Source organism: Dasypus novemcinctus, chromosome 21 (genome assembly GCF_030445035.2).
Source record: "Dasypus novemcinctus isolate mDasNov1 chromosome 21, mDasNov1.1.hap2, whole genome shotgun sequence".
Lineage (NCBI taxonomy): Eukaryota > Metazoa > Chordata > Mammalia > Cingulata > Dasypodidae > Dasypus > Dasypus novemcinctus.
Genome location: NC_080693.1, coordinates 40,957,791 through 40,981,968, shown reverse-complemented (window position 1 = coordinate 40,981,968; position 24,178 = coordinate 40,957,791). Strand labels below are relative to the sequence as shown.

Genomic DNA, 24,178 nt, shown 5'->3' with positions numbered 1-24,178 from the left:
ATTTATTTTTAAAGACTTATTTATTATTTATTTTTCTCCCCGCTCCCCAGTTGTCTGCTCTCTGTGTCCGTTCGCTGTGTGTTCTTCTGTGACCGCTTCTATCCTTATCAGTGCACCAGGAATCTGTGATTCTTTTTGTGTGTCATTTTGTTGTGTCAGCTCTCCATGTGTGCAACGCCATTCTTGGGCAGGCTGAACTTTTTTTTTTCCCCACACTGGGCGGCTCTCCTTATGGGGTGCACTCCTTGCACGTGGGGCTCCCTTACATGGTACAGCACTCCTTGCGTGCATGAGCACTGCGCATGGGCCAGCTCCACACGGGTCAAGGAGGCCCCTGGGGTTTGAATCGCAGACCTCCCATGTGGTAGGCGGACACCCTGTCCATTGGGTCAAGTCCGCTTCCCTCTAATTTATTTTTAAGTCTACTTGAATGATTGAATTAAATTCTCTTAAAACAAAACAAAACAAAAAAAACGCAAATTCTTAGGCCCCAACTCAGACTTACAGAGTCAGAAACTCTGGGGGTAAGGCCCAGCAACCTGTGCCTTAACAAGTCTGCCAGGTCTTTCTGCTAGTCATTAAAGTTTGAGATCACTTGTCTAAGTTAGGCAGGTCTGTTTCATTGGGAATCAGTACAAGTGAAAAAGGTCATTTGGAAGAAAAAGTAGCATTCTACATATAAATAAATGCGCATGCACACAAACAGTTGAAGAAACTGCCTAACCTTTAATTTCCCAGAAATCTTCCAAAGATATCTAGGCTATAAGATATACAAGAAAACTTACCTGAGTGCTTTCATCATGAAAACCTTCCAAGAAGCTCTCTAGTAACTCATCTGCATTGTCAATCCTTTCAGCATATTCTCCCACAATCCAAATCATAGCTGCTCGAGCATCTGGCTCATCCAACGAGTCTAAATTTTCACACAGAGTGGCAATGATACTTTCATACCTGATACAATGAAAATGGAATATGTTTACTGAAGGCAAAACTAAGAACTATCTTCACTAGTAAAGGCTAAAGACAAAACCAGACAAGGTACCCTAAACCAAACCACTAAACTGCTAAGGCTTTTAGTCAAGAGAATATACAGGCTTTAGGCCAGCTGATTATAAATATCTTAAATTTCCTTTCAATTATGAGTTAATAACTAGACAATAAATCTTTATAAAATTTCACCAGATATTCTTTTCACAAGGATAAAAAATTAAAATCTGTTGTGTAAGATAGTATCATACCTTGTACTTTTAACAATTTTTCCTACAACTATACCACAGAATTTTCTTCTTTATTTTTCCATTTGCCTTCAAGGTAGAAAGGAACAGAAATCCCAATCTGTTTTTAGGGAAATGGAATTAGACAACAACAACAGTGAGACTAGAAACTTAATTCCACCTATCCCTGCTTTTTAGAGAGATCTTCATGTTTTTTCTTTCCAAGGTCCCCCACACTAGTGTTGTTTCTCCAAAGCAGTAAGTCATTCAAATATTGATTTTTATAGGTCTATACTCTTATTTTTACCATATTGAATCCATCTTCTTGGTTAATACAGTTTTAAACATCAGAAAGACAGTGTATAAATTAGATGTGGACAACCAAATAGTACACTTAACTGTTTGCCATTCTTGTACTTTTTAAAATCAGGCTCTTGACAGCTCTTTCTTAAACTTAAACTACCATAATCCCTTAATACCATAAATCAGATTTGGATGCATTTCTCTAGTGAGATACACATCTTGACCACTCATCAAGAAGTTTAGAAACCTAACCTTACCCTTTTTCTGAGAGAATGGTAAAAGTACATGGTTTTCTTTACAAAAATATCTTTTCTAAACTTAAAAGAAATGAATAAGTGATGCTTAAAAAACCACTATCTTGTTACAATATCTCTACTTATTTCTAAGCATACAACTAAGCTAAGCTATAAGACACCTCATTTAACACTATCTTTACAGACTCATCAGAAGCTTTAGCAGAAGACAGCTCTGTGATTATAAAGCAAAATGAGATTCTGAATGCTTACAAGACCTGCTTTTATTTCATTCAGATTCTTTAATTGCTTGCTTTCAAACTCAAATCTAAAAGAAGTACTTTTCCTTTACAAACTAAGAGGCCTTAATTTGAAAATTTTGTGGAGATTTTGCATATCTTTATGGGGGCAGCTACAGTGCTTCACAAAAGGCCTGAGACCCTGTGATAATGTTACATGCTAGGTAATTTTCCACAAAGTACTAGGTAACACACAAAGTGAATAGTACAGCTGTCACCTTCCTGGCTATTGTGGAAGGAGGACCAAATAACATCATCCAAATGAACACCTTTCTGAGACTGAAAAGGAGCACAATCATTAACTACACGTGAATGAAAGGTATAAACTAGGATTATGTCAGGGGCAACCTGAATGAAAGTTATCCTATTTAACGTTAACTTTGCCACCAAAGAATGCAGTTATGTTAACTTTAACATATACCAACAGGCAGTGAATATTCAGAGAGCTCAGTTCTTCTAAAAAGTAATAAAAAAAAAGTGAGAAATCAAGTTTGAATCCCTGTGCTAATTTCCTTATGTTTCTGATTTATAATATAGTATCCTATTATGATCAGTTACATTAAAAAGAGTAATTCTTAACTAGTCAATTTCAAAGCTCCTTAAACATTTCCTAAATGATTTGGGGAAGAAGGAAAAGAAGTGTTTGGACGTACTTGTTCGGATATTTGCGGAAGATGTCCCTGATGACAACAATCGCCTCTTGGACCACATAATTTACTTTTGTCTGGATGAGATCAAGCAATGTGCTCACACAGCGTTCTGCAGATTGCTGCGAAAAGGAATGAAAAATAAATGAAAAATCAGATGATCTATCCAATAATATAACCACAACATAAAAAAAACCAACTTTCAAACATACGATTATCTCAACTGAACTAAAAGATCAGGGACTTATTTTGACAAAGGTATACTGAAGGCTATACTATCTGGTATAGATAAAGAGAAGTTCTAGATATTCCCCACATTTTGCTCATTACAAAATATACAAACAGATGAATCTGCTGAAATGCAGAGTCATCTTTATTTCTTTAGAATTAAAAAGAGGATAAGGGGAAGCGGATATGGCTCAAGTGATTAGGCTCCTGTCTTCCATATGGAAGGGTCCTGGGTCTGGTTCCCAGGGCCTCCTGGTGAAGGCGAGCTGGCCCACACCACGGCGCAACAAGACGATGCAACAGCAACAAGAGGCAGAGGAAAAACAATGAGAGACACAACAAACCATGGAGCTGAGGTGGCTCAAGCGACTGAATGCCTCTCTCCCACATCAGAGGTCCCAGGATCAGTTCCCAGTGCCTCCTAAAGAGAAGATGAAAAGAGAAGACAAGCAGACACAGAAGAATGTGCAGCAAATGGACAGAGAGCAGCTAGCACATACAGAAAGGTTTATTTTTTAAGATTAAATAAATCTTTAAAAAAAAAAGGAATAAGTCAAAGTAGGAGATTCTTAGAAATTCATGGATAAGTGGGAGCATAAAAGTGTCTTTAAACCTCTTGGACTGAAACGTGCAATTTTCTATGCACATACAAGTAGATCCACTTTTTTTTTTTTTTTTAAAGAATTATTTCTCTCCCCTCCCCCACAACCCTGTTGTCTGCTCTCTTTGTCCATTCGCTGTGTGTTTTTCTATGTCCGCTTGTATTTTCACCAGGGATCTGTGTCTCTTTTTGTTGCATCATCTTGTTGCATCAGCTCTGTGTGCAGTGCCACTCCAGGGCAGGCTGTGCTTTTCATGCAGGGCGGCTCTCCTTGCACAGGGGCCACTCCTTGCGCAGCAGGCACCCTTACACAGGGGCATCCCTGTATGGGACAGCACTCCTTGTGTGCAGCAGCACTGCATGTGGGCCAGCTCACCACAAGGGCCAGGAGCCCTGGGTACTGAACCCTGGACATCCTATATGGTAGGCGGATGGTCTATCAGTTGAGCCACATCTGCTTCCCTAGATCCACATATTTCATTATATTTCCAAAGTGTTCTGTGACCCAAAAAACTCTGAACTATTTGACAAAGGAAATATACCACCTTTTGGACTATATAACAAAGTCCATTACATTCCAGAGCCATTGGTTCATCTATAAAATGGAGTTTAACTTATTAACAAGGTTAATAAAGAGAATATGGGAGGGAAAAGGGATGAAACAAATGTAATGAAATTGTAAGTGAGAGTTTAAAAAAAGGAGAAGGCTTTCAGATGGGAGATCTCAAATATCAAGGATTTATCTATCGTATTTTACAATGTGTTATGATAGGTCACCCCATTATGTGCCTCCTGAAAAGATGCCACAGGAAGTATACAACTCCTTCTAAGAAGTATTCTTGACAGAAATACTGAGCCTGAATATAATCATACCTCTAGATCTAATTGTCTAAGAGGGAGAGAAGAATGAGATAAGTGACATGACTAAAATACAACCAGCCAAATACAAACTCTGGGAAATTCTACAAACCAAATGGCAGAGTCCCTTCAATAAATGGCACCAATAACTGAAAAAATAAGACTTAAGAGGCATAGCAAGCAAACATAAAATGTGGACTTTAAGTTTTTATTCAGTCAAACCATGTATAAAAAGACATTTGACAAGACCAAGGAAACCTGAACATGAACTGGATATTCAGTGAGCTTAAGAAATTATTTTTAGTTGTTAGGTATGGCAATAATATTGCGGTTTGAAATTTTTTAAAAAGAGCATTATCTGTTAAATATTCACACTACTGGACAACTCCAGTGAGATAATATCTAGGATTTGCTTTAAAATAAAAGAACACCATGGAAGCAGCTGTAGCTCAATCAGTTGGGCTCCTGTCTACCATATGGGAGGCCCTGGGTTCGCGTCCCGGGGCCTCCTTGTGAAAGCAGGCTCCCCTGCACGCTGTGGAGAGCTGCCTGGCCCATAAGCGCTGTGGAGAGCCAACTCAACAAGGTAACACAATAAAAAAAAGGGAGACAAACAAAACACAAAAGAACGTGCAGCAAATGGACACAAAGAGAGCAAATAGCAAGCAAGCCCCAAAGGAGGACGGGAAATTTAAAAAACGTTTTTAATTTTTAAAAAATAAAATAACACCAAACTCAACCCCACCCTTCAGGTTGTGGGAGTGGGACATAAAACAAGAGCAGCATGTTGATATCTGTTGAAGATGGGTAATGGGTATACGAGGGTTCACTGATAAATTTCACTTTATTAGATGCCTGAAAATGTCTGTAATAAAATTTTTATGGTATAATACTATAATAATTTAAACCACTCTAAGTAATTTAATAAAGAAAATTTTTAAGGTTATTTATGTGAGATCATCAACATAAAGATCCTTATGCACTATGAAATGATTCTGCAACATTTTATTTATTTTTGCCCATTTTTGGATTGGACTTACTTCCTCTATTTTATTATTTCTAATTCACTTTCAGTTAGTTAATTCCTGCACAAAATTGCTATAACCAGAAAAAAGGTTGGGGGAAACGGACTTGGCCCAGTGGTTAGGGTGTCCATCTACCACATGGGAGGTCCGCGGTTCAAACCCCGGGCCTCCTTGACCCGTGTGGAGCTGGCCCATGCGCAGTGCTGATGTGCGCAAGGAGTGCTGCGCCACGCAGGGGTGTCCCCCGCATAGGGGAGCCCCACGCGCAAGGAGTGCACCCTGTAAGGACAGCAGCCCAGCGCGAAAGAAAGTGCAGCCTGCCCAGGAATGGCGCCGCACACACTTCCGTGCTGCTGACGACAACAGAAGCGGACAAAGAAACAAGACGCAGCAAACAGACACAGACAACCGGGGGGGGGGGGGGTTAAATAAATAAATAAATATTTTAAAAAAAAGAAAAAAGATTGGAAAAATTTAAATATATAAATTATGACAAATTATAAAAATACATAGCATATGGGTCACTATTACATATATCATCAATGAGATCATACAAAGACAGTACTTAACAGGGCTTGATTATAAAGCTAACACTTAGAGAGGGTGTCACATCATTATAATAAAGGCAAACAATGGCTGTAAAACTTTCCTGTAAAGCATCATTTCTTATAAATTTGTCTTGCATATTAATTTTCAAGCAAACTATCATCTCAACCATAATACTTTTGACCAAAATATACACTATTACAAGAGTATAGGGAAGTGGATGTGGCTCAAGCGACTGGGCTTCCATCTACCATACAGGAGGTCCAAGGTTTGATTCCCGGGGCCTCCTGGTGAAGGCAAGCTGGCCTGAATGGAGAGCTTGCGCCATGCAGAGTGCTGGCCCGCACGGTGAGTGGCCCGTGCAGGAGTGCTGGCACAGCAAGATGACGCAACAAAAAAAGACACAGAGGACAGACAATAAGACATGCAGCAGACGAGGGAGCTGAAGTGGCACAAAAGTATGAGGCCCTCTCTCCTACCCCGGAAGGTCCCAGGATCAGTTCCCGGTGCTGCCTAAAGAGAAGACAAGCAGGACACAGAAAAATGCACAGCGAATGGACACAAAGAACAAACAACAGGAGGTGGGGGTTGGGGAGGGGGGCAGATAAATAAATACATCTTAAAAAAAAAACCAGTAGTATATAGAAGTGGATGTGGCCCAAGCAACTGGGCTCCCATCTACCATATGGAAGAACCCGAATTTAGTTCCAGGGTCTCCTGGTGAAGGTGAGCTGGCCCGTGCAGAAAGCTAGCCTGCACAGAGAGCTGACACAACAAAAAAGACACAAAGGAAAGACAATGAGAGACACAACAAACCAGGGAGCTGAGGTGGCTCAAGCGCTTCAGTGCCTCTCTCCCACGCCGGAAGGTCCAGGATTGGTTCCCGGTGCCTCCTAAAGAGAAGACAAGCAGACACAGGAGAACATGCAGCAAATGGACACAGAGAACATACAGCAAGCACAAGCAGCAAGGAAGGAGGAATAAATAAATAAATTAAAACAACAACAACAACAACAGTATGGCAGAGAAGAGTAAACATTCAATCACTATACATACAAAAAAGTCCAGAAACAGACACACACACAATTCAGTATATGATTAAGTAATATTTTATAACAGTAAAAAAAAGGATTATTTATCCTGGTGTTTGACTGCCACACTTGTATCTCTGACCAAAATTAATTCCAGATTGATTAAGAATATCTTGAAATGTAAAAACAAAATCACTACCATAAAAGCAGAAAATAAAGGTGAATTTTACATATAACTTTGGGGTGAAGCACAATTTTCTAGATGTGCCACTGAGAAAAAATGATACAACTGAGGAAAAAACTGATAGAACTCACTACATAAAATAATATAAACTTCTGTACATCAGGAAATTAAGAGAAATCAAAAGGAAAACAAATTGGGAAAATAACTGTTAACTCACCAAAGGGTTAATCTTTCATTATAAATGATTTGAAAAATCAATATAACACATTGGAAAAAAGTACATAGGACATGAGCGAGCAATTCCCAAATGTCTAATAAACACAATGAAAAAAAATGTTCATGTCAACTAGAGATCAAAGATTTGGTCACAAGGATACTCATAACGTTCTTTGGTAAAGAGAAGAAACAACTTTAAGGGCCTACAATAAGGGAAAGGTTAAGTCAATGATGAAGTAATCACACATTGGTCTGTAAAATCTAAAAATTTCATAAAGCTTTACAGGTTAACATAGAAAGATATCCATAAATATAGCAAGTAAAAAAAATTAGACTATAGAAGTAAATAAATAGCATTCATAGTATAGTATAATTTTTGTAAAAATTACACCTGTGTTTGTAGGACCACATAAACAAGGATTTTAAATCATGTACACCAAATCGTATATATGCCAAATCGTATCTACAACATATCTCTGGGAGGGTGGCATGGCAGAGGGGAAGGGATGGAGCAGAGGCAGGTATGTTTTATTTTTAACCTAATTTATAATTTTATATAGTGCAAACATATAGCTTTCCTACGAGGAATAATACAAGCTTTTATAGATTTTAAATTAAGGGATAATTTAATATCTATTAAAATCAGAAATTGTAAAACTAAAATTTTAACACAAGACTAGGAACTACTGATCTTAACTTAGGGTCTTAATCTTTCTCAAACAAATAAAATGACTCCATTTTATTTGGAAGAATAAAAAGGGTCAGGGTTTATTTCTCACTTCCTTAAAGAAACAGAGAAAAATACTGAAAAAATAGTACTATGAGATTGCCTTTTCAATGCTATTCATTTTCTCAGCAATCTATTGCTTCATCTTTAACATAACCAACTTAATATAACAGAGTACAAATTTTTTCAACTCAAGATACTAAAAGCAATATAGAAATCCCTGTATTTACAGTCATGATTAAAATAACTCCAAAAAATTTTACACTAATAGGTTCTGTTCTCTTGGCTATGCACTAAACTAAAACTCATTTTTTGAAATCAACTTTTATACATTATACAACAGTAAGATCTTCTGAAAGAAAGCAGCAGCTCAGTTCAGAAGCTTTACAGAAAAGTCTATTAAAATTCCCTTGAAGGGGACCCAGCTGTGGCTCAATCAATTGGGCTCCCATCTACCATATGAGGCCCTGGGTTCACGTCCCAGGACCTCCTTGTGAAGGCAAGCTGGTCCACGCCTGCAGAGAGCTGACGGCCTACACCCAGAGAGCTGGAGCAGCAAGATGACACAACAAAGGGAGACAAGTAAACACAGAAGAATGCACAACGAACGGACACAGAGAACAGACAGCAAGCAAGCTCCAAGGCGGGGGGGGGGGGGGGGGGGCGGTAAATAAAAATTTTAAAAATCTTAAAAAAAAAAAAATTCCCTTGTAGGGAAGTAGGTGTGGCTCAAGTGATTGAGCTCCTGCCTACCACATGGGAGGTCCTGGGTTCAGTTGTCTGTGCCTCCTAAAGACGAGAAGCTGTGAGCTGACATGATGGGCTGGAGAGACAGCTGGTGTGGCATGCTGATGTGACAAGAGACACGAGGAAAACATGAGAGACACACAGAGCAGAGAGCAGAGGAGTCTCAAGTGATTAGGCACCTCCCTTCCACATGGGAGGTCCCAGGTTTGGTTCCCAGTACCTCCTAAAAGGAAGACAGCACACAGACAGACAGCAAGTGCAAATGAGGGGGTGGGGAAAAATAAAATAAATCTTAAAAATTCCCTTGTTGGATATTGGCTATGGTTGGTGGTGGTGTTTCTTTTTTTTTTTTTTAAATAAGGAACACTTCACAAATTTGCATGTCATCCTTGCGCAGGGTCCATGCTAGTTTTCTATCATTCCAATTTTAGAATATGTGCTGCCAAAGCAAGCACAGTGGTGGTGTTTTGATGATGGTCTTTCATAGTTTGTGGTGACTGTTTTGTGGCAGTGCAGGGTGTTGGTAGTGGGTGGTATATGGGAGCCCTGTATGATGATATGAGGTTTGTTTTATAAGTTCACAATTTACACTATATACTTGTTTTTGTTTTTAATATTTATTTCTCTCCCCTTCACCCCCCACCCCGGTTGTCTGTTCTCTGTGTCTATTTGCTGCATCTTCTTTGTCCACTTCTGTTGTCGTCAGCGGCATGGGAATCTGTGTTTCTTTTTGTTGTGTCATCTTGTTGGGTCAGCTCTCTGTGTGGGCAGCGCCATTCTTAGGCAGGCTGCACTTTCTTTCGCGCTGGGTGGCTCTCCTTATGGGGCGCACTCCTTGTGCGTGGGGCTCCCCTATGCGGGGGATACCCCTGCGTGGCAGGGCACTCCTTGCGCGCATCAGCACTGTGCATGGGCCAGCTCCACATGGGTCAAGGAGGCCTGGGGTTTGAACCGTGGACCTCCCATGTGGTAGACGGAGACGCCCTAACCACTGGGCCAAGTTTGCCACTACACTTATTGTTTATGGATGACTGTGTTTGAATGATAAACTTCAATTAAAAAAAAAAAGTCCCCTTGTTGACTCTTTTTCTTGTCCTATGGTTTTAAACAGACAATCATGGTCCACCGCCCCAATAACTGTGCTTGGTCTAGGCAGTGTTCAAACTGATAAACTTTCATGCCTGAAACAGAGCAGGAAAAGTTCTAAGGCAAATCCAGGCAACCAGGAATAAGAAATCATTAGATAAAAGGCAGGATTCTTGAAGGCTGAAATTAAGTTGACTGAGAAAGTTCATTCCTCACATACTCTCACATGCCTACCAGGGGCACCCTTAGTCAAAGGAAGAAATAAAAGCCATCAGAAGTTTCAGTTTTTTCCCCAAAGACCATAGAGAACTTTTCCATTAGGTGTAATACATGGTGCTAAAAAAAAAAAAAAAAAAAAAAAAAAAAAATTTAGATGCTTTGAGAACACCTTCTAGTAATTCCAGAACTGGAAAATGTCTTTTAACTTCAGAATGTGATAAATTTTGTTGCACTCTTTAAATGTTTTTTTTGTCAGAGAGGTCAATAAGACAATGACCACCTGGTAGAGAAAATGGTTTGCGAACCATGAAAAGCACAAAACGACCTTTCTTATGTTACCAAAATCTCTCTGAAATGTGTCTACATTAAGAGTAAGTAGGGGGAAGCGGACTTGGCCCAGTGGTTACGGCGTCTGTCTACCATATGGGAGGTGCACGGTTCAAAACCCCGACCTCCTTGGCCCGTGTGGAGCTGGCCCGTGCGCAGTGCTGATGCACACAAGCAGTGCCATGCCACGCAAGGGTGTCCCCCGCGTGGGGAGCCCCACGCACAAGGAGTGCACCCATGAGGAAAGCCGCCCAGCGTGAAAAGAAAGAGCAGCCTGCCCAGGAATGGCGCCGCCCACACTTCCCGTGCCGCTGACGACAACAGAAGCGGACAAAAGAAACAAAAGCAGACAAAGAAACAAGACGCAGCAAACAGACACCAAGAACAGACAACCAGGGGAGGGGGGGAAATTAAATAAATAAATAAATCTTTAAAAAAAAAAAAAAAAAGAATATAGAATTCTGCACCCACAATAGTGAACAGAGGCCATCATTAATTTCATTAAATTTCTGAATGAGGGAAAACAAATGGAGGATTCATGATTGATAAAGTAAGGAAAATAAGGTACAGCCTGTAATACTCTTAAGGGAAGGCTACAACTAAGCTAGAAACCAATCTGCCCTCTAAAACCAAAAAGGGGTTCCTCTGAGAGGTCTTCCAAGTAAAGTTCAACTCCCTGCCCTAAAGCAAAATCTGCAGTCAACAGCCCTGCCCATGTATACAGCAGTCCTAATCAGCTTTTCTGTCACCTCATTAAATATAAATGAGCTGTAATTTACTATATGCATAGTATAAACCTCAATTTTAAAAATATTAAATATATAATATACACAATAGTATAACAGAAATATTATTTAATCAGTTTTAACAAAGGTCTCACATTAAAGCATGTCTGTGGAGTACATGGGAACTCTCTACCTTCTACATGACTTTTCTGTAAACTTACAACTGCTCTAATTCCATAATATGAGATCACAACTGCCAACAGACACTTGCCTCCACCTTGATGGCACACCGTCCAATGGCTCGCACAGCTTTGCGAACAAAGTCAACATCCACCTCCGTGGCATATTCCTTCAATTCTGCCAAAACCTGTTAAAAATTCAGGAAGTGGGTTAACATTAGGAATTCTGATGGCCCAGCTTCTTCTGACCAAAGTCAGACCATAAAATCAAAGTCATTATAAACTTGAGTCTGCTTAAAGTCTGACCTGAGCAATGTTGGCTTGGGATGCCAAACGAATCATGATGTCCAACTTCTCTAGTTTAACATAGATGGGATCATTGTACTTCACAAAGAAGACTTTGATTTCTTGCTTCAAGATTTCAGGTCTGTAGTACACAGAATCACAAGATACGGAAGGTGAAGACATACACTGATATATCCTTTTGAGTCCGTATTAACATCTAATCTGTGCCTTTCTGTCCTCTCATTCCTTTCCCCTCTTCTCCTACCCCCTCAAATTAATATCAAACTTCCTCTAGGCCCCTTTATTCTTGTCAGTTCCATTTGACAAATTACTTTGTATCCCTTTTAAGAGTCAAGGTACATGTTGCCAAGAACAGCTAGAAGAACAACAATCCTGCTCTAAACTACAGCCTGTACCACATTAAATAGGCACTAGGAAATAGAAAAAGACCCGTCAGAAAACAAATTGAAACATAGAACACCGCCAGGTATTTATTATAATAATAATCCAATATTAAATGTTAACCTCCTGATTCAGAGCAAGCTGTCCTGCCATATACCACTTTCATTTATATACATTAAAAAGAGTGTAGCACTGGTATACTTAACATTGCTTAATTCAAATGACAAACATTTTAATCACCAATCCACTATTTCCCAACCTTTTCTGGACAATTAGGTTGATGTTCCTCAGGGCAACATACTGCACCTCTGGCTCCCCAGACAGCAAAGTGACAAGAGGAGGGGCTAACTTCTTCAGCAGCATATTGTAGTAGTCAGAGTCCTTGGGTAACAACTCTAGAAATTTCATTAGGACTTTTACTGCCGAGAGCACCACTGCTGAGTTGGCATGGGATAGCCGGGGAGTTACCCGCTCACAGATGCTAAGGGCAGAAAAGGAAAATTAATATCTTGAATTATAATTTATTTGCTCAATCCATTCCATAAGGTTATGTGCCAGAATCTCATAACCCAAGTATTAAAAAATTAGAGGATCAGTTAGAAATCAAAGCTTCATGCTTAGGTAAAACTGGGATCCAACACTGCTGAAGCCTCATTCCTAGCAAACTACAAGCAGAGCAGGGACATAAGATTTTAGGAAACCAGCAGGAAGGGATGTTCAAAATGGAAGGAAACTATCAATACCCAAAACACCTGAAGCTCACACCATTTACCTTCCCATTTTATAGTCCTCTGTCTCTCCATACTATGTAAGGTCTCCCTGACCCACAGTCCCCTTCTCCTCAACCTACAGGAAGTCAAATTATACAATCTGAGAACTATATCATAGTGAGAAATATTAACCAACCTGTGGCTGAAGGTTTCACCGTAAGCTATAGGAGGTAGTGGGTAAGCAAGGAAAACTACCCAATCCCCCTGTCTTCAGGATATTGAAAGGTCACTTTTAAAGTTTTTGTTTTTAATATTAGTACACCATTATAATATTCTCCCAACCTCTTCCCTTTGGCCTAAATCCTTGCCATCTGCCCTTAAATGCCTCAAGAAATCTTGGATATTTAATTACCTTTTGAGGATTCTTCAGAAATTAATCTAAATTTGATAGCTCTTGAGCAACATGAGCAGCTAGCTGACGATATTCAGTTAAGGATACAATATAAGTAGGCTATGTTTTTACCCCTTCCTCCTATATCTACTTGGCTGACTGCCTGACTCCCTTCAGGTCTTTTTACAAATGCCAACCTCTCAGTGAGGCCATCTCTGATTACCCTTTTAAAAACTCATCCACAATGTCCAGCATTCCTTAGAACCCTTCCCTAATTTATCTTTCTCATTAGCACTTATCACCATCTGACATATTACATATAAATTTTGTTTACTGTCTCCCATCTCCAACCCTCATCCTTCATAAGTGCTCCACGAGGGCCATCATTTTTGTCTCTTCACTGCTGTAACCTCAGGGCCTAGAACAGTACCTGGCACATAGCATGGGCTGAAAAATTATTTTCTGAATGAATGAATGAATGAGGGTGAGATGTCAATAACAAACAGAAAATAAAATTTAGGTAAAGTTCTTTCCAGAAGATATTTGTACTTTGAATGATGGAAAGAAACTATCAGGGTGAACTTTAGTTAAGTCCAGGGGGAACTATTTCCCAGACAAGTGAAGAACACTTACATTATAGTAGCTTGGAAACCAGCTTCAGCCAGGCAAGGAAGGTTCTTATCTACCATAATTAAAATATGTGAACTTTAATGAAGAGCCAACAATTCTTCGGAAGTACTTTGCCTAGTACAGTGCTTATATTCACAACATGCTCAATTAAATTTGGTTATAATTCCAACTCTGTAAACTAAAATATGTGTTTATGTGTATGAATTTAGTAGTCAATTTCTGATAGTCAAAGGAAATTTGCAACACTAAGGTGGTAGAGGGCTGAGTAGAACAAACAGGAACGCCTTCCAAAATCTTGTCCAAATTCAAACTGACAAAATTCCCTTATTTAATGGAAAACATCACATATTCTGCTGACTCTCATTCCTAATAGTCAATGCACTTTCTCTACTACTGAATTACAGGTATAATTCAGCTTAATAATTAGTTATCAAGCCACTTACTATGTATATAACAGAATGAAAAGTTTATCACTACAGAGAGACACTCAATAACCTTTGTTTGTCCAATGGCCAGGAACTTAAGTGGGAGATGTGAGACGATAATGATGGAGATTTTAGCACAGGGTAACTGTACTGTTCAAACAAGAAATGAAAAATACACATCTCTTGGAAGAGCTATTTTTGCAGTGTTTACTCCACCACCTAAAATGTTCCTAAATACACTGAGAAAACATCTTGGGAATAGCACTGATCTTCCTCAACATAATCGACCTTTATTCTAACACACTAGAATTCATTGAGTCAGAAAAGACTCCTTGATATACTGCCCAGGAAAAAACACTGACCTCTGAGCCTCCCGGTCATCTTTAGGGTTGTAATTAGACAGGCAGTCCAGGATGAAAATCTGGCCCCATTCAGTGCACTCATTCAGGGCTGTCAGCAGCTTATTAATGTTCTGTGGGTTTAGATCGAGTAAGTTGCTATTTGGGTGAGACTCACTGATTTCAGATAATGCTGCTACAGCATTAGCCACCACCTGGAAAAGAAGCAGACATGACCTTGATTCACCAGTAACAGTAAAGTACAGGACACTTACCAATCTGCTCTGAATTACTTCATAGATCTCAACTCGTAACCATTCCTAAATACTTTAGCTAATCAGAAATAAACTTTTCAAAACACATATTAAACTACCTATAGCAGAATATATAGCTTCCCAGTGGTCAGACAACCAACATTAAAACAAATCATATATTAGCAGATAGCTATAATGATTCACTATTAAAATATACATTAGCCATTTTAATAGACTCAAAAGTATCAACAAAATCAAGGAATATGAACAGCTCTAAAAACAGTGAATTCTCAATATAAAATATGTGCATTAGGTAACAGAGGGAAAAAATTTAGACCAAATAATTTTAAAGGGGGTGGGTGTGTGTGCATGGAGAGTTGGGATTACAACGTCAATCATATCAAAAGTCTTAATAGAAAGAAAATGTGGGCTTGAGACCCTAATTCACTAGTATATGGTACTGGAAGCATACATAATCTCTGTGAAATTCATTCTCCTCATCTGAAAACTGGGGAGAATTTAATCCACCTTACAGATTAGTTTTAGAATGAGTAACATTAGACAGCATATGTATAAGTGCTTCCTGCAAGTTACCGTAATTCACAAGTCTAATATTTTTTCACATTAACATCTCTGAAGTCATGATATATTTTAAGGTCAATGGCATGTCAGTTTAATCAGCAGCATTTTTCTTTCTTGCTAACACAGAAAATAATAATGTACTTTATAATAATGGCATCTTACATTCAATGAAATATGGTATCTCAAATGTGTACTTCTTTCAAATCTTATGATAAATAATTGTTACCTAAGATTAGAAAGTACACTTGTATTCTAGCAGAACTTGAAATCCACAAATGCAAGAAGAAAATTCAACACTCATTATAATAATAAAACTAAGCAAATCTATAACCAATGTTTAACATAATTTTAAAATTGCAAGAATACCCAAACAAAAAATTTACTACGGTCCTATACAAGTCTAAAATCTCATTTTTGCAGTGAGGCTCCCAGTACTAAATATTAGCAAGGTGAGGCTAAATATAGACTCTGTAAGTATAAATGAGATATGATAGAAGATAGCAGCTTCAGCAGCTATGTATATTGAAAAGATTCTCAAAGAGACCAACCCATTGTTAGTTTTGTTTTTTAATTATTTTCTGTTATTTTAATAATAGTCATTCTAATGGGTGTGAAATGGTATCTCATTGTGTTTTTGATCTGCATTTTGTTGGGTGCACTGGGTTTTGTTTTTAAAGATTTTTATTTATTTCTCTCCCCTTTCCCCTTGCCCCCCAATGTCTGCTCTCTATGTCCATTCGCTGTGTGTTCTTCTGTGTCCGCTTGCATTCTTGTCAGGCGGCACTGGGAATCTGTGTCTCTTTTTGTTGTGTCATCTTGCTTCATCAGATTCCTGTGCTGCTGACAACAACAGAAGCAGACAAAGAAAACAAGACGCAGCAAATACACAAAGAGAACAGACAACCAGAGTGGGAGGGGGAGGGGAGAGAAATAAATCTTAAAAAAAAATAAAATAAAACAAACATTCCTCAGACACATAGAATATATACAAACACATACGTATACACTTCACTTGATTACTTATCATCCAATCTGCCTTAACTACAGACTTCTCCTCAATTTGACATTTCTTAGGGATCCTCGGAGTCTGTTATCTTTTTTTCACTTGAGCCACATCCACTTCCCATGTCACCTTTTTTTTTCTTTCTTTTAAATGTTATATTCAAAACCATGTTACCTTTTTTTAAAGTAAGTAATTTGTTTTTTGACCTACATTATACTCTACCTAATAGACTGAGTTGCACAAAGAGATAAAGGACAATATAACTAAATTTTTTTGCACATTCATCAGGTGCCACTAATCTTCATAACAACTCTGAGATATCTGCTATTAAAATCCACCAATTACAGATAAGGAAACTGCTTACAGAAGTTCACTGAGCTTGTGTAACACAGATAGAGAATACTGGAATTTGAACTCAGGTCTGTCTGATTCCAGTGTCTGAGTACTAATCATAATCACTCTGCTTCCAGCATTTATAGAAGTAGCAAAAGCTATGAACTTCAACTGAGGAAAAGGGATAGAAAAATCAGAGCTGGTGGGAAGATAATATAATCAAATATTTCCAGGTAAAGGTGACATGTAGATTAATTCAAGGAGAAAAATTTACTCTTCTACCTCATAAATTTCAGAGATAATCATATCCTGGCAGCACATAAGATTTACAATACAGCCATAAAATCTGATTTATAAGCTATCCCTATCTCATGTGCAACAATTCCAAGAACATAAATCTGACCTCATTCCTCAAAAAAAAAAAAAGGGAATGAGCTGATACCATGTGTATAGTTAAAATTTCACTCCGTTTCAAAGCTTCAGAACCCAAGAAAGATAACACTTTCTAGTACAGTGACTTCCTCCTATTAACTAAATTACTCTTTATAGGACTTTAATTTCCAGCAATGGCCTTCAAAGGTCACATACTTTCCACAAATTTATGTTTTAGTTTTTCTGTCAAATTTTTAATCCTTGTAGCTGGTGCTCCCTAAAGACTTGAATAAGTGAAAGCAGTAGAATAATTGACCAAAACTAGTATGATAAAATACACAGGTGGTTTATCTTAAACTCTTTAAACTCAACAACACTTTGGGATTTTGTTGTCTCCTTATGGAGTTTCTTCAAATGACATGCTAAAACACAGGGCAACATGTATTTGTTCTATTCATGTTTTGGACATTATCATCTCATCAATGAGACAATGACTATGCAGTACCAGTTAAATTTTGTTGTTTGTTCCCCCTAAGGCAAGTATAATTTAGAGTACATGCTTTAACCCACAACACTGCCCGCAATGCAAACTGATAACATGCCTACCATATTACATTCTACAGTGCTCAATGTTTATCCCATTCTTCCTCCCTGGAATAAGAAAACTACCTATTTGAGCAGACATCTCATTATAGAAAGAAAATCTGAGTACATACAAATAAGATGTACAAATAAGACAATAAAATTCATTACTAAAGTGGCTTCAGATATATAAGATATGATAAAATGCAAACATTCTCAAAGTCAAAACACTACAAATAAATACTGAATAGACAAAAAGGTACTCGGGAGAATGAAAAGAGTTACTTGGTCCATAGACCCTAAAATAACTCTTAAGACACAATGCAACATGAACAAAACATTTATCACACTGCCCATTATGGCCCTTTTTGAGAGTAAAGAGCTCCCCTTTAGAGCCTTGAACATCTGAAAGGGAAGACTAAGAAATGAATGAGCCTTGGTCTTTTGGTATACTACTAAATTACTATTTATAACAGATCCAATTTCCAGGAAGTTGCTCAAGAGAAATGCTTTAAAAAAAAAAGAGAATTGCTTTAAAGGTACATTCTTCAACAAGTATCTTTTAAATGCTGCAATGATATGGTTAAGTTAATATTGTAAACCGATTTAGTTTCATTCTTTTGTGCCCGTAGAGGTAACTAAGAAGCAATGGCAGGCTTTAAATAACCTCTAAAAAGGAATTAAATAGCTTTTAAAAATTACAAAATAAATTTTGCCATTGAAAGAGCAAACCTTCTAAAATCATAAGTTTCTAGCACCACAATCACTACAAAATATAGAATATAAATGCTTATTACGGGCTTATGCTGTTCAGTATTAAGTGCTTATAATTTATAAGCTTACAGATCTGAGGTCATGAAAATGTCCAAACCAAGACCTCATCGGGAGAAATGACCTTGGTCCAGTGGTTAGGGTGTCCGTCTACCACATGGGAGGTCCGCAGTTCAAACCCCGGGCCTCCTTGACCTGTGTGGAGCTGGCCCATGCACAGTGCTGATGCACACAAGGAGTGCCCTGCCACGCAGCTGGCCCATGCGCAGTGCTGATGCACACAAGGAGTGCCCTGTCACGCAGGGGTGTCCCCCGCGTAGGGGAGCCCCATGCGCAAGGAGTACGCCCCGTAAGGAGAGCCATCCAGTGCAAAAGAAAGTGTAGCCTGCCCAGGAATGGCACCGCACACACAGAGAGCTGACACAACAAGATGAGCTGACACAACAAGATGACGCAACAAAAAGAAACAGATTCCCGTGCCGCTGACAACAACAGAAGCAGACAAAGAACACACAGCAAAATGGACACAGAGAATAGACAACTGGGGGGGGAGGGGAAGGGAAGAGAAATAAATAAAAATAAATCTAAAAAATAATAATAATAATTCTATTAAAAAAAAAAAAAGGACTTCATCAGGTGATGCTTTTCTTCGAGGAGACCGGCACATGGAAGCATCTGCTCCTTTCCGTCTCTCCCAGGTTTCGTGGCTTCAGTTTCTGGCTTCCTCTCTCCCAAATTCCACTTATTTCAGTTCCTTGCTCTTGTGGCCTTTTCTCTGTGTGCTTCTGCGTATTCAACCCCTTAATAAAGGACTCCAGTAATGGAGGTTTACGATCTGCCCTAGGTCAAGCCTTACTGAAGTAATCTAATCAGAGACCCTTAACTGATGTAATTTAATCAGAAGGTCCCACCTAAAATAGGTTTATACCCACAGGAATGGATCAATTCCAAGGACCTGATCTTTTCTGGGGTACAGACATTATCAAACTATAACAGGAGGCCAGAAAGTTAAGAAATGGCAGAACTTGTATATAAACTTGAGTCTATGAACTTCCACAGAATATATTTTCTTGTATTTTATTTTATATTCCAGAAAATATAAACACAAAGATTATAACCCTTTTAAATGGACAATTCCTTAACATTAAGTATACTGACAATACTGTATAACATTCACTATATATTTCCAGACTGTTTTCATAATCACAAATCAAAACTCAGATCATTTAGCAATAACTGCCCATTCTCTCCTATCCCCACCCCTAGTAAACACTATTTTGCTTTGTCTCTATGAATTTGCTTATTTGAAATATTTCACATAAAAGAAGTCACACAATAGCTGTATTCTTTGTGTCTGGTTTATTTCACTCAACACGATGTCTTCAAGGTTCATCCATGTTATAGCATATACCAGCACTTTTTTTTTTAATAGCTAAACAATATTCCATTGTGTGGATATACCACATTTTGTTTATCCATTCATCTGTTGCTGGGATACTTGGGTTGCTTCCATATTTCAGCTATTGTGAATAATGCTACAATGATCACTGGTGTACAATTCCAACAGTTATACACCTAGGAGTGGAACTGCCAGGTCATACGGTAATTTTATGTTTAGCTTTCTGAAAAATCTGCTAAACTCTTTTCCACACTGGTTCTACCATTTTAAATCCCCATAAACAATGTACAAGGGTTCCTGTATTTCTGCATCCTCACTAAGACTTATTTTCAGTTTTTAAAAATAATAGCCATCATGGTGGGTGTTAAGTGGTATTTCATTGTAGGGTTTTTGTTGTTTGTTTTTTTTAAAAATAATTTTGACATAGTTCAGAAACCTTAGAGTTCATACATTTTTTAAGTGTTTTTTTGTTGTTGTTTTGTTTTGTTTTTTAAAGTATTTTTTGCTCATTGTCTGTTTTCCTTTAGGAGGCACCAAGAACCAGACCTGGTACTTCCTATTTGAGAGGTGGGTATGCAACTGCTTGAGCCACATCCGCTCCCCTCACTGTGGTTTTAATTTGCTCCCCTAAGTCAGGTACTTTGATAGGTGCTTTCAGGCAGCAGCTCAATACTTCCAATAACTCACAAGGTATAGAAGAGGAAACAGACTCAAGGAAGTGAAATAACTTGAACAAGAACATAAAGCTAAGAAGTAATAGAGTGAAGATATTTATTTCAAAGTCCATCCTGTCTCTCTCAAATAGTATTTTTCCATAGTCAGCTTTAAGCCAAGTTTAAATGATAAAACTATAGGAAAATGAGGTGAGAGCCCCCAAACATAATAAACAAAATTTTTCTACCTACAGCAAGGCACACTGTCCCTAGTAACCAGACTGGAGATCAACATAAACCCAAGGGTAGTTGGATACTGATCGTTTTATTCTCATATCAGACAATTTCAAAGTCACTTCTGCAGATGTTCTGGTGCTTTTACATCTAGGATGCCCTTCTTAAGTAAGCTACAAGAAACCCCCTGAAGATAGGAATTTCTTCCCCCCCCCCACCCCCCCCCCACCCCCCCCCCCCCCCCCGCTAAGATTTTAAGTTTTGCTGGCGCTATGCTGCCCCCTTGTGGAGCAGCAATTGAACAAAACTACTCCTCAAGAGCTGTATAAGGAGGACTAACTTCCCTTCATCAGAGTAAAAGGATTGAGAGGATTGAGAACAATTTTCTGATAATTGTAATCATTCTAAGAAAATGAATGTGTATGTATGTGTGCTACTGTATGTATTTGCAGGTATTCAATAAAATGCACACTCCATGTAGGTAGAGCCCAGTAATGGGTTTTGGGACTTGGAACTAGATTAGAATCCTGGCTACATTACTACATGCATGACTATGGCATGGTTCTTTAGTCTCAGAGTCCATTTCATAATCTGCAACATAAAATAACCTCTACTGCACTGGAAAGAATAGAGAATTGAAATATTTTATGTAAAAGCATCTACCATTGAGAATGGCACCTAAAATCAAATTCCCATTTTTCTAATAATACAAAGCCACTAAAGTTTTAGGCATTTCCAAAATATCCAAGCTCCTGAACCTTACTTACTACACTCAACCTTACTTACACTCCACCTTCGAAGTTAATGTTCATGCACTCATTTGTTCCCTATCAGCAATATTTGACCAACTTATGACATATGCCTCCTGCTTTAAACACTTCCTTTGCTTGGCTTCACATGACACCAAGCCATGCTAGTTTCCTCCTACCTCATGGCTACTCCTTCCCCCATCCCACTGTTGGTCCTCTAGATCTCCCAACCGTCTGAAGTCAGAGGCACAGAGAGCTTTTCTCTCTCTGCCCACACTCACTCACTAGGTAAGCTCATCCAGTTTAATGGCTTTGATTACTATCTTCATGCTGTCGATCCCAAAGTTTTTACCTCATCTTGGATCTCTCCCCAAACTCCAGACTTATACATCTGACTGCTTAATCGACATCTCCATTTAGGATGTCTCATAAGCACCTCAAATTTAATATGTCAAAAAATGAAATCTTCTCCCCATCTTTCTCATCTTAGTAAACCGCAACTATATCTTCCTTCTTGTTCTGGCCCAAACCACAAAAGTCATCCAAGACATCTCTCTTTTCCTTACATCTATATCCAAAAAACCCAAATGATTTCAGCTTCTCCTCACCAGACTGACTGTTTTCACCCTGGTCTGAGTCACCTTGCCTGGTTTTTGTTTTTGTTTTTTAACTTTTCATCTTGAAGTACCTTCCAACTTACAGGACAGTTGCAAAAAGAACACAAATTCCACACACAAAACTCCAACATACCCTTACCCCACCCACCTCTATCATAGCATTCTATCTTTCCTTCTATTTATCAATTCATTTTCTGAACATTTGAGTATAGGTTGTACACATTATGAACACATTATTGCCAAGGACATTCACCACTTACATAACCACCTCAAATGCAGTTATCAAGTTCAAAAAAGTTAACACTGATATAAAACTTACTTCATATGTCCCAACAGTCCCTTTGAACCTTATTTCTTTTCTTGCAAGATCCCATCCAGGACCATTTTTGCATTTTTCATTGTCTCTTCATTTGCTCTTTTTAAAAATTATTTGTGAGAATATATACACAAATTTTCCCATCTCAACCACTTAATGGGATTAATCACATTAACAAATTGTGGTACCCTCACCACCTTCAATTACTAAAGCTTTTCCATCTCTCCAAACAGAAACCCTATACCCATTATGTATTAACTCCCCACTGCCCCTGTCCCCTACTCCTGGCAACCTATATCCTAATTTCTGTCTCTATGAATTTGCATACCCTCCAATATTTTCTTTGTAGTTACCTTGGGCTTAAATTTAACGTCCTAAATCTTTTAATCTCATTTGCTTTGGTATCAACTTAACTTCAAGAGTACACACAGAGAACTGGATACAGCTCAACCAACTGGGCTCCCATCTACCATGTAAGAGGTCCAGAGTTCAGTGCCCAGGGCCTCCTGGTGAGGGCGAGCTGGCCCCCACAGAGTGCCACCCTGCATGGGAATGCCGCCCAGCATGGGAAAGCCACCCTGCACACGAGTAGTGGCCAACACAGAGAGCTGGCGCAGCAAGATGACACAACAAGAGACACAGAGGAAAAAAAATAAGAAGATGCAGCAGAAGAGGGAGTTGAAGTGGCACAACAGAGTAATTGCCTCTCTCCCACTCTAGAAGGTCCCACGATTGGTTCCAGGAGCCACCTAATGAGAAGAAGACACAGAAGAACACATAACGAATGGACACAGAAAGCAGACAACGGGGGGGGGGGGAGGGGAATAATTTTTTTTTAAAAAAGTACAAACTATGTTCCTATACCCCTTCAGCCCCGACCTTGATGTAGTTGTTGCAAGTTACATGTTTATACATTATGAATACAAAATGGATGATTTATCATCACTTTTTATGCATTTCTCTTTTAGCTACTGTAGGAAGTAAAATGTGGAGTTACAAACTAAAAATACAAGAGAACTGGCAGGTAGCATGACTTGACAGCTCTCCCAGAGTTCAGTAGAACAGCTTAGTGAGCTTCCTTCAACACTCAGGGTAAGTTCTAGGACAGCGAGCTGCTCAGGCCACCATCAGACAGAACAGGCCAGAAAGACAAGTGCCCAGTATGTGCATGATGGTTACTCAGCTTCATCCAGTACTGGGACCAGAGAGTCCACAATGGAAGCATAGGCTGGCTGTGTTCAGCTAGTGAGTGATGGGGAAAGGCCAGCCAGGGCACCATAAAAATGCTACCACTTTTTTTTTTTTTAACTTTCCTACCACTTTTAGGTAGGTTTTTTCTTGATTTGGGGCTCACCCTATTACTACAGCCCTTGAACTGTTTTCCAGAATTTTTTTTTTTGATAGGTACCAAGGGCTAGAGTTTGAAGCCAGGACCTCCTATCCTTGCATGTGGGAAGCTGAAGCTCACTGAGCCACATGAGTTCCCCTGAGTTGGTTTTTCCATTGTTTTGCTCGTTTGTTTCTTTTCTTTTTTCTAGGAGGCACTGGGAACCAAAACCAGGACCTCCCATGTGGGAAACAGGCCCTCAAATGCTTAAGCCACATCTGCTTCCCTTTCCAGAGCTTTGAGAGGTTTCTGCCAGTTCTTGCTTACTGTTCAAAACTCCAGTGTGAGTAGCATCTCACTTCACCATTTTGAATGGGGCAGGAGCCTTTCACCTGGATTATTACAATCAC

At 38.9% G+C, this 24,178-nt stretch overlaps 1 protein-coding gene and 1 non-coding gene across 7 annotated transcripts in view; both read right to left on the bottom strand.

Moving 5' to 3' along the window:
* AP2B1 (adaptor related protein complex 2 subunit beta 1) overlaps window positions 1-24,178 on the bottom strand; it is a 187,653-nt gene that overhangs the window by 127,831 nt on the left and 35,644 nt on the right. For all 6 annotated transcript variants that reach the window (XM_058283174.2, XM_058283178.2, XM_058283177.1 and 3 more), the window contains exons 6-11: window positions 14,601-14,791; window positions 12,342-12,563; window positions 11,702-11,822; window positions 11,488-11,583; window positions 2,703-2,818; window positions 786-951 (exon numbers count right to left, since the gene is read on the bottom strand). In XM_058283174.2, the coding sequence (XP_058139157.1) occupies window positions 786-951; window positions 2,703-2,818; window positions 11,488-11,583; window positions 11,702-11,822; window positions 12,342-12,563; window positions 14,601-14,791 (912 nt within the window). The remainder of the gene's footprint in view (window positions 1-785; window positions 952-2,702; window positions 2,819-11,487; window positions 11,584-11,701; window positions 11,823-12,341; window positions 12,564-14,600; window positions 14,792-24,178) is intronic.
* On the bottom strand, window positions 9,212-9,314 carry LOC111760155 (U6 spliceosomal RNA). Its single transcript, XR_002793930.1, has one exon. It is a non-coding gene; the product is annotated as a U6 spliceosomal RNA (small nuclear RNA).